At 39.8% G+C, this 15,738-nt stretch overlaps 1 protein-coding gene across 1 annotated transcript; it reads right to left on the bottom strand.

Annotated features, from left to right (window-relative positions):
- Positions 1 to 3,372: 3,372 nt before the first annotated feature.
- nr1d4b (nuclear receptor subfamily 1, group D, member 4b) lies at positions 3,373 to 13,798 on the bottom strand. The gene is made up of 8 exons (XM_079482845.1): positions 12,698 to 13,798; positions 9,712 to 10,020; positions 9,545 to 9,633; positions 9,300 to 9,444; positions 6,906 to 7,381; positions 6,624 to 6,809; positions 6,192 to 6,402; positions 3,373 to 5,030 (listed from the first exon to the last, which is right to left on the bottom strand). The coding sequence occupies exons 1-8, from the start codon at positions 12,711 to 12,713 to the stop codon at positions 4,834 to 4,836; spliced, it is 1,629 nt and encodes a 542-aa protein (XP_079338971.1). The 5' UTR covers positions 12,714 to 13,798; the 3' UTR covers positions 3,373 to 4,833.
- Between the last annotated feature and the right edge of the window lie 1,940 nt (positions 13,799 to 15,738).

The raw sequence follows: 15,738 nt of genomic DNA, 5'->3' as shown, positions 1-15,738 counted from the left end.
CAGGGGTTATTCTGTCATGCAACTCTATTTTGAGACAATAGTTTTGTTATGACACAAAGATTAATTTGCAAAGCTCTAAGACACGGTTTCACAAACAAGGTTTAGTTTAAACCGGGACTATGCCTTAGTTATAATAGGATATTTCAGTTGTTTTTATTAAAATGCCTTAGAAAAAAGCATTAGGTTTGCATTTCTTGAGACAAAACAATGGCACTCAGATATTTAATGTCCTGGCAAGATATTTTCAGTAAAGGCAGCTCAAACATTACTTTACATTTTTAATGATCAACCATCATCAATACAACTCACCCAAAAATGTATTTCACTATGGATGGAAATAAAAGTTGTGATATGCGATGAGGTGGTTGAAATGAATGTGTCACTCATAATCAAAAGTATAAGACCATTCAACAAAATATCAGTAGTGATTTTAATATACCGCAGCATAAACAGTATTAAAATGTCACATAAAATTAAATAAAGAAAAATGTAATGTGCCATGTGATAGTTGGGATGTGATTTGTGAAATGGTGACTTCATTGCTTTTGTAAGACTGGTTTTGTAATGGTAATGAGTTGTGTGTTAAGACCATTAAAGGTTTAAGGGTCTGTTACAAAAGTGTCTGGACGTTTCAGTCAGGGGTCAAATCTTTGGTAGATATGGCTGTAGGGTTTATATGTATTTATTTATTATTTCTTTGTTTCTTTATCTTAAGAGAGATTTGTCTTAAATAAGCCCACATGTCCTCTGATTTACATTTTGCCAGGAGAGGGAGCTCCTTCCTCTCTCCTATTTCTGGCTTTGATGGTCAGTGGTTCTCTCATAACTTACATTTATTGCTGGATTTTTTCATATTTATTTTGATAACTAACGTTACAGTCATTACAAAATAAGCTTTTGAAGCATTTCATAGAAATTCATATATTTAGGCTTGGCCGAACAACACTTGCTATAGGAGCTGCTGGGCAACACAACTGTATTCCCGAACAGTTATAATCTACTCACTTAAAATGAGCTAAATGTACTCAGAACTGTGAAAAGGTTCATTTATCTTAAAACTTTTAAGTGTGTTTAACAATTTTGATATTTTGAGCTCTAGTGGCACAAAATAAGAAATCCCTCACTCACTGGTGGTCAGGGAGCAGAAACAGAAACATGGCTAAAGCCAGATGATTATATTACTTTAAATGAGTCTGTCCCCCAAGATTATTATTTTAAACATGATACTCGCCTAAATGGCAGAGGGGGAGGTGTTGCTGCACTTTACAGTAACTCTTTTAGCATTTCCCAGAAATCTAATCCTAAATACAATTCTTTTGAAGTCATGGTACTTCATGTATCAACACCTAATACTGCAGATAAAACATCTTTAAAATTTATTCTGGCTATTGTATATAGGCCTCCAGGGCACCACACAGATTTTATTAAAGAATTTGGTGGGTTCTTATCAGAACTAGTACTGGCCACAGACAGTGACCTTGTTGTTGGTGACTTTAACATCCATGTAGATAAAGATACAGATGCTTAAGGAATGGCTTTTAAAGACACTCTTGACTCCATGGGCATAAGAAAACATGTGTCAGGACCCACTCACCTTACGGTATAAATGTGGACAACGTAAAAATCCTTCAGCAGAGCGAAGACATTTCGGATCATAATCTGGTATTATATGCTTGCTTCACTACCCTATGGGTGCAAATCAAACTCCTTGTTACAAATATGGTAGAACAATAACTTCAACTACAAAAGGTGTGTTTCTTGATAATTTGCCTGAATTGTCTCAAATCTCTAGCATGAGTAATAACGTTGAAGATCTTGACTTTACCATTGAAAATTTTAACTCCATCTTCTCGGAAACGCTAGACACAGTTGCTCCTCTGCGCTTAAAGAAGATTCAAAATGACAGACCGACACCGTGGAATAATGAACACAGTCAGGCTCTGAAGAAAGCGGCACGAAAAATGGAGCGCAACTTTAAGAAAACTAAATTAGAGGTATTTCGTACTGCATGGAAGGATAGTATTAAAAAATACAGGAAAGCCCTAAAAACGTCTAGATCTGCCTACCTTTCATCACTAATAGAAGAAAACCAGCACAACCCTAGGTTTTTATTTGATACAGTGGCTAAATTAACCAAAAATAAATCGGCAGCGTTATATCAGCAGTGATGAATTTATGAACTACTTCACAAATAAAATACAAGATATTAGTGAAAAAATTATGCAATCAGAAGTGAAACCCACTAAACAAACTACAGTGTCCCTAAGGAGAAATTTATATTATTTCTTTTAGATGATCTAATGATTTTAGATAATAATATATCAACCACATGCATGCTAGACCCTATACCTACAAATCTACTGAAGAGATGCTCCCAGAAATTATGTATCCTCTTCTTAGCATTATTAACTCATCTCTGACACCAAGACATGTGCTAATGCATATAAGGTGGCTGTTATAAGGCCCCTTGTCAGAAAAACCAATCTCGACCCTGGAGAACTAGTAAACTACAGACTTAAAATCTACAAATCAAATCTACTTTTCTTATCTAAAGTTCTGGAAAAAGTTGTCTCAACTCAATTATGTTCCTTCCTCCAAAGGAATGACATCAATGAAGATTTCCAGTCTGGATTTAGAGCACATCACAGTACAGAGACTGCTCTGATTAGAGTTACAAATGATCTGCTTATGGTGTCTGGCCGAGGTTTTATCTCCTTATTGGTGCTGCTAGATCTTAGTGCTGCATTCGACATCATTGACCACAGCACATTCCTACATAGACTCAAAAATAATGTCGGCATTAAGGGAATAGTTTTGAAATGGTTTAGATTTTATTTATCCGACCGTTTTCAATAATGTGTCACGCAAATCGCAAGTCCAGTACGGTGTACCACAGGGCTCAGTCTTAGGGCCTATGCTCTTCTGATTTAGCTTTCAATGTAATGCTGATGATACGCAACTTTATATTTCCTTGATTCCTCATGAAACACAGCAATTCCTTTGAATAGTTAAATGCATAGTCGATCCTGCTAGGATTTTAAAGTTTGATTAAATTAACACTGCATATAGGAATTTATAGTCTTATTATATTTGACCTGTGTTTCTCTCTCCTTATCCTGGTGTGGACGTGTTTGTCTGTGTGTGTGTCTGCTTGTCTGTCTGTTCACGTTTGTATGTGTGTCTGTGTGTGTTGGTGCGTGCTGTTAGAGTGTTTTGTGTGTGTCAGAATCTGTGTGTCTGTGTCTGTCTTCTGTGTTTCCACCTTTTTTGACTTGCATAAACTTTTTTTGCATATTGTCAATATGTTTTCTTGTACAGCTGCTTTGCAACAATGAAAATTGTAAAAGGCCCTATACAAATAAAGTTGACTTGACTTGATTAAAATCTTTTAATTATATCATTGAATGACATCAGAGCGATTCCCAGCATGCTTTGTTGGGACTGGATAACGGAAGTAAATCCGTAAATAAAGTGTTATTTTACATTTATGCATTCAGCAGATGCTTTTATCCAAAGTGACTTTACATGATACTATACATTTGTTTCTTAGTATGTGTAATCCCCACACTCATGGCATCACCACTGAGCTTCAGGAAGCATGCTTTAACGTATTTATATCAAGAATACAATGGGATGAGGCTTTGAAATGTTTAGCATTCTGTTCCATTTAGTTATTTTAAGAGATTTGTAACATTAGTGATTATAGGAGGTTACCATTGTGCAGCCGAGGAAAATAGACTCATTTCAAATCTTAACTGTTTGATATGAAGGCACGGCTGTTGTACCTTCAAGAAAACATTGATAATTGTTCAAAGCCAAACTCAAATAAATGTAACAAAGTTTATTGAAAAATAATTATTTTGAGTTTAGTGTTCTTTACTCTAAATGATGAAGTTGATAAACCCAACCGTTTTGAGGCAATACATTTCCACACATTTTTGGAGATATCGTGACTCTTCGGGGTTTACAGATGGATGAAGCAGCACAAATGCATAAAATCCACTGGAAAGCTGTGTGGAAAATAAACTTACTAAATGATGATTTTGATACTTCTAAAGCCTATTTTATGAGGTATTTTTGTAGATAAAACAGCATAATAAACAGCATAATAAGGAATAATGCTTAATAAAAGTTTTTTCAACAAAAATGTAGAAAATATGAATACTGCGCCTAATGCCTTGCAAAAGTTATAAGGTAATCTTTTAATATCACATAATTTGTCATCTCTATGGAAAAGGGAAGACATAATCCATTTCCAAATATACATTTAAATGCAGGTGAAACTTTGAAACTACAATTCTTTCTGATTCAAAAACTTTCTTTTGTGAATAGCATGCAAAATGTAAATGACATTGGTTAAATACAAGAAAGTCAGGCCACTTTTCATTACACAACTCATTGTACTTAACTGAAAATGGCTGATCTTACTGTATACAGTTATAAGAAAGTTTTACCACCGAGGTTTTTACAGCCATCAACAAAAACAATATTTATAAAAGTCCACAAAGGGATGTAGGAATGTTCTACTGTAAATTAAGTTATTGCATTGAGTGCCCGATGGTTAATTTTTGATGAAATATAAGAACTCTATCTGAAAGGCTGTATGTGTTGAAAATATGAATGCAAAGCATCTGGTGTAAGAAATGTCTTCATAATGTTTATAGTTACTATGGTGGTTATATAAACAACCATCATCACATAATCTGAACTGTCCATTCCATATATGTTGATATAAAATATTTATATGAACACTTTGTCAAACCCGGTCAGATGTTTAGGCGGAGTAACACATGGCTTATTTGTTTGATGAAAGTATATTCTTCAGGTCTCTGATCAGGGGTCAATATGAAAGGCGAGGAGTTTTTCTGAATGATGGTTGTTGAGAGTACGGAGGTCAGGTAGATGCAGCAGCAGTTTGGGGAACAGCGAGCTGTCGTCTGGTCTTCTGTGTGTAATAAGAGAGCGAAGAGCACCTATCAAATCCTCCTGAAGCCGTTCCACAGCCCCCACGTCTGATATACCTGAACGATCTGACAGAAACAGAAGAAAGATGTCTTTATGTGTATCCTTGTTAACACTATAGCTCTGTTAGAAAAACTTTGTATTGACGGTCTATTAAAGGAATAGTTCACCCAAAAATGACAATTCCGTTATTATTTACTCACCCTCAAGTTTTATTAGCTGTGTAAATGTCTTTGGACATTTGACATTTATAAGATATTCTGAAGAATGTTTGCAATTTCAGTTCTGAGACATTATTGTCTACCATAGTCAAGGTAGTCAAAGGACCCCAGAAGTGTTTGCTTTCTAAATTCTTCAAAATATCAGATTTGTTGGAAAAAAATACAATATTTTTTTCTACTATGTAGTGAATGATGTCACGGAACTGAACATTACTAACATTTTTCCTTTGTGTTCAACAGAACAAAGACATTTATTAGGTGTAGAACAATGCGAGGGTGAGCAAATCATGACTTTTGGGGTGAATTATCATATTAATAAAGCAAAACAAAATCTAATTTCAAATCTCACACATAAACATTATTTAGCATCTTGGATAATTTTAGCTTGTTTAAGGATGTTAACTACAGTACACAAAAACCTAAATACTTATATATTGCTAATGGACATTTTGCTTGGCTTTAAGAATAGCTTTACCCAAGATGGTGAACAGAGCCATTCATTCTGAGGCAGACTTAACAGAAAATAACATATATGCAATAATATCCTTAATTTTGTCCAAAAACTGCAAAATATTGCAGCAAACACTGGAATAGTCTTTGCATCTAAATTCATTATTTATTGTTTCATTCTTAACGCCATTCCAGCATCTAAGGCTATATTCATGGCGATAACTAGTCAATCTATACACAATTCTGTTCTAAATAGAAGTCGGGGGGACAATTTGGAATCCTTAATCGACCTGCATGTCTTTGGGCTGTGTGAGGAAACTGCAGCACACCCACGCTGACACAGGGAGAACATGCAAACTTCACACAGAAAGGCTTCCCCTCTCAGCTAGGAATCGCACCGAGGACTTTCTTGGTGTGAGGCAACAGTGCTAATCACTGAGCCACTCCGCCCCAAACGACACAAAGGTTGCTTACCAGCAATTGGAAAACTGCCTATAGTATTACATCAATTAAATTAAACCACGGCCATTCAACACACATTCTGTCTGCGTAAGATACCTGCAGAAACCAGCACCACAGCCATGAAGAGTGCCACCTCGTCCGCCTCCAAATTCATGTTCCCCAGCTTCTGGCTGAACTCAAACATAGCATCCAGAAGACCACCCATGCCGAGTGCTCGCAGCGATGCCAGCGGGTACGTCTGACCATTTAAGAATGTTACAGTGCGTTCCTTGGCATCAAACAGTGAACAGAACCTCACCGTTAAAACCTGCAACACACCAAAAGATAAAAAACATATTTTGTTGATACTGAAACTGATATAGTTTGATAAAGAAACAAGTATCTTATCCAAAAACAATCTAACCTATTTTCTAATTTTTTGTATATTACAGATACATATGTCAGGGAATCAGACTCATGACTGTTGCGCTGCTAACAAAATGCTCTACTTGTTGAGCTACAGGTTGGCAACAGATTGAGGTTGCTCACCTGAAAGGTTCCTGCCTTTAGCAACAAGACCTGATCGTGTTGGCTCAGGGCCTGAAACCCTGGGATGCCTTTGGCAAATTCCACCACTTCTTTAACAGCTGGAGTAAAGCACTGAGAAAAAGCCTTCCAAACCTGCTGACTTGAGCAACTGGGTGAGGAGACGGGCCAAGCATTGAGAGGACATGCCTACAGAGGGACCAAAAGACGATGTTTTAAAAAGCTTTTAACAAAGTGCTGTGACACGCATCCTATAAAGAATCGCAAACTTTCCTAAACACATACCAAAACTTTAGTGCCAGGACTCGGTCTCCATGGACAAGACATCTGGGAGGAATAATCATTGTGATCGGACGGACAGCTCTGAGGCGGGGCGGTTCCCTGACTTGGACTGGAGGACTGTGGGAAATTATAATGACTGTTGTCAATAACGTGGATTGCTGGTTTGTTGTCGAGGCTGGCAGTGGGGCATCTGGATTGGGTGAGACAGCTTGTTGTGGACTGAGTGAGAGACTCTGTGTAGCCGGAAGGATTGTTATTATTAATGTCGTCATTGCTAATCTTCGCAAACTTCTCCTCGTTCGCAAAGATGTTGTGACAACCTTGTGAGATGGCCTCTTCTGATTGGCTGTCTCTCGGGCTACTGGGGGTGTCAGTGGTACCGTCCATGGACGCTGATTCATTGAGGCTGTTCATATAACTTTGCATTTCGTCCAGCAGTCGTTGTTTCTCGCGCTTTGGAATGCGTCCGAACCGCACCGCTAGGATAGAAAGAAAGAGAAACTACTGAGCGAGTGAATCCCACGTGTATGACCAGAAAAGCTTTTCTTTTATACACTGGGGTAAAATTCAAGTTGTGCAAAAAGTGCTGGGACGTTGTTAAATATAACATGCTACACAGGTGTAAAAGAAGGTCATTTTGCTCTTACTATTTTTAACACAAGCATGGCAATTCGTAACTATTTTATGAGGTGGCCGAGTCAAATGGTCCAAGTTCCTGTGAGATCATGCTGGTATATTCACAAAACTGCCCGATTTTTTCAACAGGATAACGCCATAGTGATCAACGCACATGCACCATATTTTATTTGTTGAAGCTCACTGTGCGATGAGTAAAAAGCTTCTTTCTGTTCCACATCTCCCACCTCTCTTATCTTCAGTTATTTATAGATCTTGGTACTGTATAGCTAGACCTCCCGAAGCCTGGTCCCTCATTTGCTCTCTCTTTATCCCATTGGGAAGTGGGTCAGTCAGAGCAATGGTGATGTCATTGAGTCAAGGAATGATGGAGTAATGAACAGAAGCAGAAAAACAGATCTTGCCGCGAGGTAAAATTGTAATGGGTTATGAGTGAAAGGAAAGAATAGGGAAGGTTTTAGATGAGTTAAAGTGTGTAACGTGTTAGGTGAACGGAAACATGATATGGTTATATTGGATATGCTAGTGTTGAGCAACAAGGGGTGCCCTCATTGACATAGAACAGCTAACACAAGCATGAAGTCCTGCTATCAGATGATTGTTACAGGAGTCGGGGTACAGGTTAGACACTTCAGATTCTAAGCAAGATACATTTTAGCCGTGTAGCTTTTTCAGTCAAGGATGGCAGCAATTCCAGAGTATTATAAAGATCAGTTCAGCGTTTAAAATAATTGAAAATGTAAACGCATAATTACAGTTCAAGTACCAAAAAGGGAGAAGTTCAATTTTCACATGCTGTATTTTCTAGCTTTTTAGGTCACCTAAATATGTACACTAGCCCCAGAAAAAAATGATTTATTATTAGCCCAGTTTACAAAACTCCCAAGAGACAACACTGTCCTGTGTGCTAGAGGACAAAATGAGAAATATTTGATTCATTATGTTTTTCAAATGTTGGACTTAACTGAAACAAACCCTGCTGGCTTCTGGGTCACAATGTGTCGTTTAGTAAATCCTATCACTTGACTCTTTATAAATCCTACAGTACAATAAAAAAATGCTTAATACCTGAGAACATATTGAACTGCAGTGTAAGAGGTGCTCATGCACTTTATGTCCCCAGTTCCTTAAATAAGCCTGATTTGCTGCCGTTTTACAGTGAGTGATGACTTGTGGGATTTCGGTGTGCCCATGGGAAACTGCTAAAACAGAGTGTGCAAGCCATGGATGAGAGCACTAGAGAAGGGATCAAATGTGTGTGCAATAGAAAAATATAAAGGAGAATAATACGCATGCAAAGATTGTTGCCTTGAAAAATCCAACTGTTAAAATCAAAGTTAGATGGCTGGGATCGTCCTTTTTTTTAACCAACACTGTTTTTTTATTTTTAGTGCATTTATCATGATATTACATAAATATTTGCTTAAAGGGATAGACCCAAAAATCTACATTTTTTTAAACATGTATGATTTTCTTTCTTCTGCAGAACACATAAGATATTTTGAAAAATGTTGGCAACCGAACAACCCATTCACTTGGATTGGTTTTGGGTCTATACGATAGAAGTGAATGGGTATCACTGTTGATCAGTTACCGATATTCTTAAAAATATCTTCTTTTGAAAGTCCTACGGGATTTAAATGACAAAAGGGTAACAATAAGCAATAAGAATAATGATGAAAATGATGCTCGCTGTAGCATCCTACCGGGATAAGAAAGTAGTTTTATATAATTTCATAATGGTTTGATTCTCGAACATACCATCTCTGGACATGCCGACAGAGAGACACTTCTTAAAGCGACAGTGCTGACAGCGATTACGGTTCATTCTCATGATCAAACAGTTCTCGTTCTTCACACACATCTTGTAATGGATGTTCTGCTGGATACTGCGGCGAAAGAAACCCTGAGGACGAGATCAGAGTACGTATGAGTAAAACATTTAAGAAAAGGCACAATAGCTACTTCAGTATCAGACACTGTTTTCAAAGTGTGTGTGTTCTTACCTTGCAGCCCTCACATGCGTGAACACCATAGTGAAAACCTGATGCAATATCCCCACATACTTTGCAAAGCAACACCATGCCACCTGTTTCTATAGAAACACAAATGGGCAGCGTTAAGCAACATGACGTTTTTAGAATTTTAGAAGAATGATTAAAATAGGACTCACTGGTAAAGGTACCCGTGAACCCTGGTAAAGGTCTCCTGCCGACAAGGGGGTGGGAATATGTATTTTGCCCTGATGTTAGGGTTGGCGTAACAGGGTTGACAGCAGCACCGCTGCCTACTTCGGGAAATTGAAACACCAGTTTATTCCCCCCAATGATTCTTGTTGGACTTTTCTTAGGGGCGTCAAGCTCCGTGAAGGAGACCTCTTCTGGGGATGAGGGCTGAGAGCATGGAGACTGGGTCTGGTACCCACTGGAGGGGCTTCCTGGACTGGGGCTAGCGCTTGCTGCATAGAGGATCACTCCTCCACCTGCGCGATGGTGTAAAAAGCAAAGATCAAAGAGAGGACAACATCAGGGCAGCCTTGGTCTTGTTATTTACTGATTTCTGTTCGGCGATTGACATTTAGCTGATCATTTGTCCAAGGTAACAGTTCCAATAATTATAAGCACAGGTTCACCTGCCCTGGCAATAATGGGGACAGCTCATGTTTACATCCATGGCTTGTATGGGCTTCGCACATAGAACAGTAGGGTTGCCAGAACATTTAAGAACAAAACTATTTATATTCCTCTGAAATTATTTCGCCCAAAATGGTTTTGAGATTGAAACATCTACAATAAAATAAATATGATACATCAAAATGTGTGGTGAAAAAATCAAAACATTGCCTCTGATGGCCTCGGATGTTAGTGTAAACTCGGAAGTGACTCTTTACTCGCATGTGAACTCTGGTCTACACTCAGGCTTCATGACTCAGACAGGCAAAGATTTAAATGTGAGATGTTATGTGAGAAAAGAGCAAAGACAAAAAGCTAAACTGACTCACGTGCAACTGTAACATTGGGAGTTCACTGGAGCCAGAAAGAATCAATGTGTCGATTCGTTTGAATTATCAGTCACTCTTTCATAAATGTTCTTATACATTTGTCACGTTTCATCCTTGAGTAAAATAAACAGTTCAACTGTACGAATAGGCTTGTTAAATTTGGATTGGACATTTCTTCATGATATCACCATTTCAGATCTTTGATTTAGTCCTGCCCCCTTGACAGAAGAGTGTGTCAAAAGTTGTTTAGGTCTCTAACATGTCATGTATTTTACACATAAACAACAGAATCCTTTAAAAGAACAATTCGCTTTCGATTTGGAAAAAACAAAGCCAAGGCGCAGTCTCAGTGCCTAATGCGCGCTCCATGGCTGCGTGCCAGGGAACGCGCTCTAGGGCTGCCAGACACCTGACCGCCAGCTCACATGCGCTCTAGACAGAGTGAAAACACGAGCCTCCTTCCGCAGTCCCGTGTCGAAAACAGCCGCAGTCAAACTCTGCCAGCACGCTGCTCACGTTTGAAGTGGGGCTTAAAAACAGAAACCAAAGACATACTTAATCTATTGTTTACTGAGTCACCAGGAACTGGCGTACATGCATAAACGTGCACGATCACGTTTGCTCGACATAAGAGCTGTTAAGTTGACGTCATTTATTTATTGTAAATGAGTGGTGAACCTCATAGTGACTGTACCCGGGGGAAATGATCAAGAAACATGAAATTCTACCTACCAGATTGCATTAATGATTACAGTAAAAGCTGCTAGGCTTCACCTACCATTTATGCACATTAACACTTACAACTGATGTGTGTTGCTTATACATTTAGGACACTGCGTAGTTTTTAGTTATAGTTAGGGCAATGACGAGAAGCTTTTATTTTCTGCCCCTTGTTTTAAGGTTTGTGCAAAAGCAGGTTGTCCTCAGATACGTGTGCCGTGCTGATGAAAAGTAGGTCAGTGATACTATATCTCCATGAAGAAACTTGGTCACATCCGGCACAACCTCTTTGTTATAAGATTTCATGATACACATGAACCTTATTTACACATGAAACATCTTGCATCACTCTATTGTTAAGGGTCAATCTCCAAAAGAACCATCTACAGTGTACGATTGTAATTCAACATAGCGAAAACTTAACTGCCTCTTTGACCCAGTGACCAATCTCCCTCTTTCACTCTTAAGAGGCTACATAAAACACGGGTTGCCAGAACACAAAAAAGCAAGGGGGTAGGGGTGCCAGGGAAATCAGGCGTTGCACGTGGACTTTGAAGTTGATCCCCGTGACAGTGAAAGAGAAAGTCGATGTGTATGAATTGCACGATGCAGTTTGCAGTAGGCTGTGATGGCATGCAGAATGTGCTCTGGGCTGTAAGGGCTTTCTAGTAAATCACTGGCACCATAACGACACCATGGACATAACTCTATCATTTGAAACGAAAAGGTTGAAGTACACTATGTTTTCTTACATTTTTAATAACAATACTATCTATATGATATCTAGTAAAAATACGATCTAACATAGTGGTTGTTACCGAACTTGACTTCAGATCCTTAGAGGCTATAAAGATTATTTTCGTGATCAGGATAAATGTTGTGCTTTTACATGTTAATGCAAACAGTTTTTGATATGCAAGAACGAGCCCGAATGCTCAATGACAATAACCATCAGTCATCCGAGTACGAATATAACGTTACCAACCACTGAACTTCCCAATGTAAAGCACGTGTGGTTCATCGATCAGTTTGCCGGACATACAGCAGGAGTCAAGGCTGCTCGTACTTTCACCAGTAACACTTTGTTTAGGTAAAGGATATCGAGACTTCAAACGAACAAGTGATTCATTGTGGGAAAACGTGCGCAACGGTGAACATACGCCGAACGGGCAGCACGTGAGTTTGTTTACATGCCGCTTCAGAAGTATCTGCCAAATTTGCGCGATGCGGATCGACGTGAAGTCCCACTTCAAAGCATCGTTATGATTTATTAAAAAATAAAAGAAAAATGTAATCCAAACTACGAGCATTTCAAAAAATGAACAGTTCACTCCAACATAGACAATATGCGATGAGTGAATTGGAGTAGCCGGCTAATATCAAAATGCCACGAAAAGAAACATTGAATACATCAGTTATTCTATTTCTCTCAACTCACCTGGACTGTGGTCCATGGTTTCTGTCCCTGGTGTTGCTAAAGCAACTGCATGTGATTTTCAATTCCGTCAGAGCTAGAACACTTCCAAAGCAAGTCCTTCAGGTATCCGTGCAAAGCTGTGTCCTCACTGCCTCGTGTACATTGCTGAGCGTTGAAGGAAGCTTACAGCAATGACAGTGTACCGGTGTCCTTCCCCAAGACCGAAGTGTGCACAGCTAGTTTGATACACGCACGAGCGTCACACGCGAGTTATTCCCCTTCCTTTCAACGTCCTTTAACTTGTTTTGTCATTCGATGCCGATGACTACGACTCGCGCCCTCTATCTTCGCCAGTCACGCTCTTGTTGTGATGCTGCTGCACCCTGGTGCTCTGTATCACTCATCTGACATCGAAATGGCTGCTGCATGTGAGCTCTGCCCTACTGACACACATTTGTTCCTCCGCTCAGGGGAAAGCACATGGCGCGGAGGAGGAGCGCACCGTGACTGCTGTTTGTTTGCTTCCAGCGCTTTAGATCAAACCAATCTCCTTTACGTGTGGGAAAGCTAATGTGACATTTTAATTTGGCCTCCATCATGATACATCTTAGAGAACATAGGGAAGAGCTATCATTGTTTAAATGGAAACTCTCTTAGCGCCTATACTGTAGGATATGTTATATTATCCCCTATGCACATCATTTGTAAAACAATACATATCTCCTTATTAATCATAATATATGGGAAAGCTACATTGTATTGTGCATGACATTTTCATTTAGCCTCCAACATGAATACATTTCGAATAGAAGAAGATCTATAGGAGCTATCATTGTTTCAATTCATACTCTCTTGGCGCCTCTACTGTAGGACAGGGGACTCCAAAACGTCGCTCGCGGCCTGACGTACTGACTCAGTCTGAGCTGATATAGACAATTGTCCAACTCCTTCCAGTTAAAAATAATGATTTGCTATGAAAAGTCATTTAAATGATTTCCTTTGGCGTTTTAATCATCATTGAACCTACAGATGCTAATGAAAAAACTGCAGTGAATAGCCTGCTGCTCCACGAAGTTAGTAAGTGTCCCACGCAGGCTCTTCACGACGCACATTAGGTTTCATTTTGTGTGAAAATACGACGGAAGTCATATGCGCCACCTGCTGTCAAACCGCGGATATACAATTTCACATTATCCGAAGTGCTGAGATTATAGCAGGTTTATATAGAACTGTTATGGAGAACAGAAAATAATTTATCATTCGAACTCGCACTTTATATATGATAAAATGGCTGAAATGTAAGGTGTATCCTTTTAATAATGTCACAATCCCATTCCGTGTTTAGCCGTGTTTGTGAACTTTGCTGTTACTTCCTGTCTATGTCATGTGTTTTGTAGTCTGTTTTTGGTGTTAATTAGTCTTCCCCAGGCGTGCCTTGTCATCTTGTTAAATTCTCTGTATTTGAGGCCTTTCAAGTTGTGTAGTGTCAGTCGTTATGTGATATTGCTTTTGTGTACCCGTGGTTTGAGTACTTTGGGTCCTTGTTTCTTTATTCTTTTTTTATTAAGTCTGACTGCATGTGCATCCGCTGCCTCCCCTGCTTTCATTGTTACAGAACGACTGACCAAATATGGATCCAGCAGTCCAGTTGGCCCATCTCAGCTGTCTCAGGAGGATGCTGACCCTCAAAAAATGTTTGGGGGCAGTAAGCTGGCTCTTCCCACGTTGATGGTGGCCACTCTGTTCATCATGGCTGCCAATCCAGAGTCCCCAGCCGTCATGGCCGCCTAGCCAGAGTCCCCCGGCAGTCATGGCCCCCAAGCCACCACAGTTCCATGATCCGGTCCCCCGGTCTAGTCCTGTCCGGCATACCAGAGTTCCCCGATCCGGTCCTGTCCGCCGCACCAGAGTTCCCCGATCCCGTCCTGTCCTGTCCGCCGCACCAGAGTTCCCCGATCCGGTCCTGTCCTGTCCGCCGCACCAGAGTTCCCCGATCCGGTCCTGTCCTGTCCGCCGCACCAGAGTTCCCCGATCCGGTCCTGTCCTGTCCGCCGCACCAGAGTTCCCCGATCCGGTCCTGTCCGCCGCACCAGAGTTCCCCGTACCTGTCCTGTCCGCCGCACCAGAGTTCCCCGATCCGGTCCTGTCCGCCGCACAAGGGTTCCCCGATCCGGTCCTGTCCGCCGCACCAGAGTTCCCCGATCCGGTCCTGTCCGCCGCACCAGAGTTCCCCGATCCGGTCCTGTCCGCCGCACCAGAGTACCCCGATCCGGTCTTGTCCGCCGTACCAGAGTTCCCCACTCCTTAAAAGAAATATTAATCTTAATTAGTCTCAACTAATAAGCTCTTCTCACTAATAACTAATTTACTTTCAAAGTAAATAAATAGATCCACCAACTTTTAATCAAAGTTACTGAGTGCAGCTGTAACACATCAGAAGAGATCTAGTCTCAGCCTCAGTCACGGACCATTGGCTGAACATCTAATGCATAGGGCACACTTTTCTGGAAACACTTCAGCAGATTCGAAGTCATCATCGGATTGGATATTTCCACGCTTCTAAACATTACGCAGCACAAATCGAAACATGATTGGTTGCTTTACCTGTCAGTCATAAAGTTCCCAGACCTTTTGGTATGAAAGTCTGGCTATGCGAGCTAGCAATAGCTATAGATGCTTGTTTACACTAAGTGAAAATAACATCATTTCTTTGCGATATGTTACTACATTTTAACTAATGAAAATAGCTTTATATTCTTTGGATTAAGTGTAGGAGAAGTTAGATTCTATTGGTACTTATAAATAGTGGCAGATACTATTTGTTATTGTTGCATAACGTTTAATGCACAACAATACTGAGGTTGTAAATCATATTATTTATAAAAAACTATTAAAAGGATGATAACTTATTTAGATAAATCCCTTCACCTACCCCTAACTTTATGATTAAAAATTTGTTAGCCAATTATAAAAAACTTTCTTAATTTTATTGAAAACAAATGCCTCCATGATCTAATATGTGGTGGAAAAGGTCAAAGAGCGAGATTCGAACCCCGATCTCC

Source organism: Barbatula barbatula, assembly GCF_947034865.1.
Source record: "Barbatula barbatula genome assembly, chromosome: 20".
Classification (NCBI taxonomy): domain Eukaryota; kingdom Metazoa; phylum Chordata; class Actinopteri; order Cypriniformes; family Nemacheilidae; genus Barbatula; species Barbatula barbatula.
This window is presented reverse-complemented; position numbering and strand designations above follow the sequence as displayed.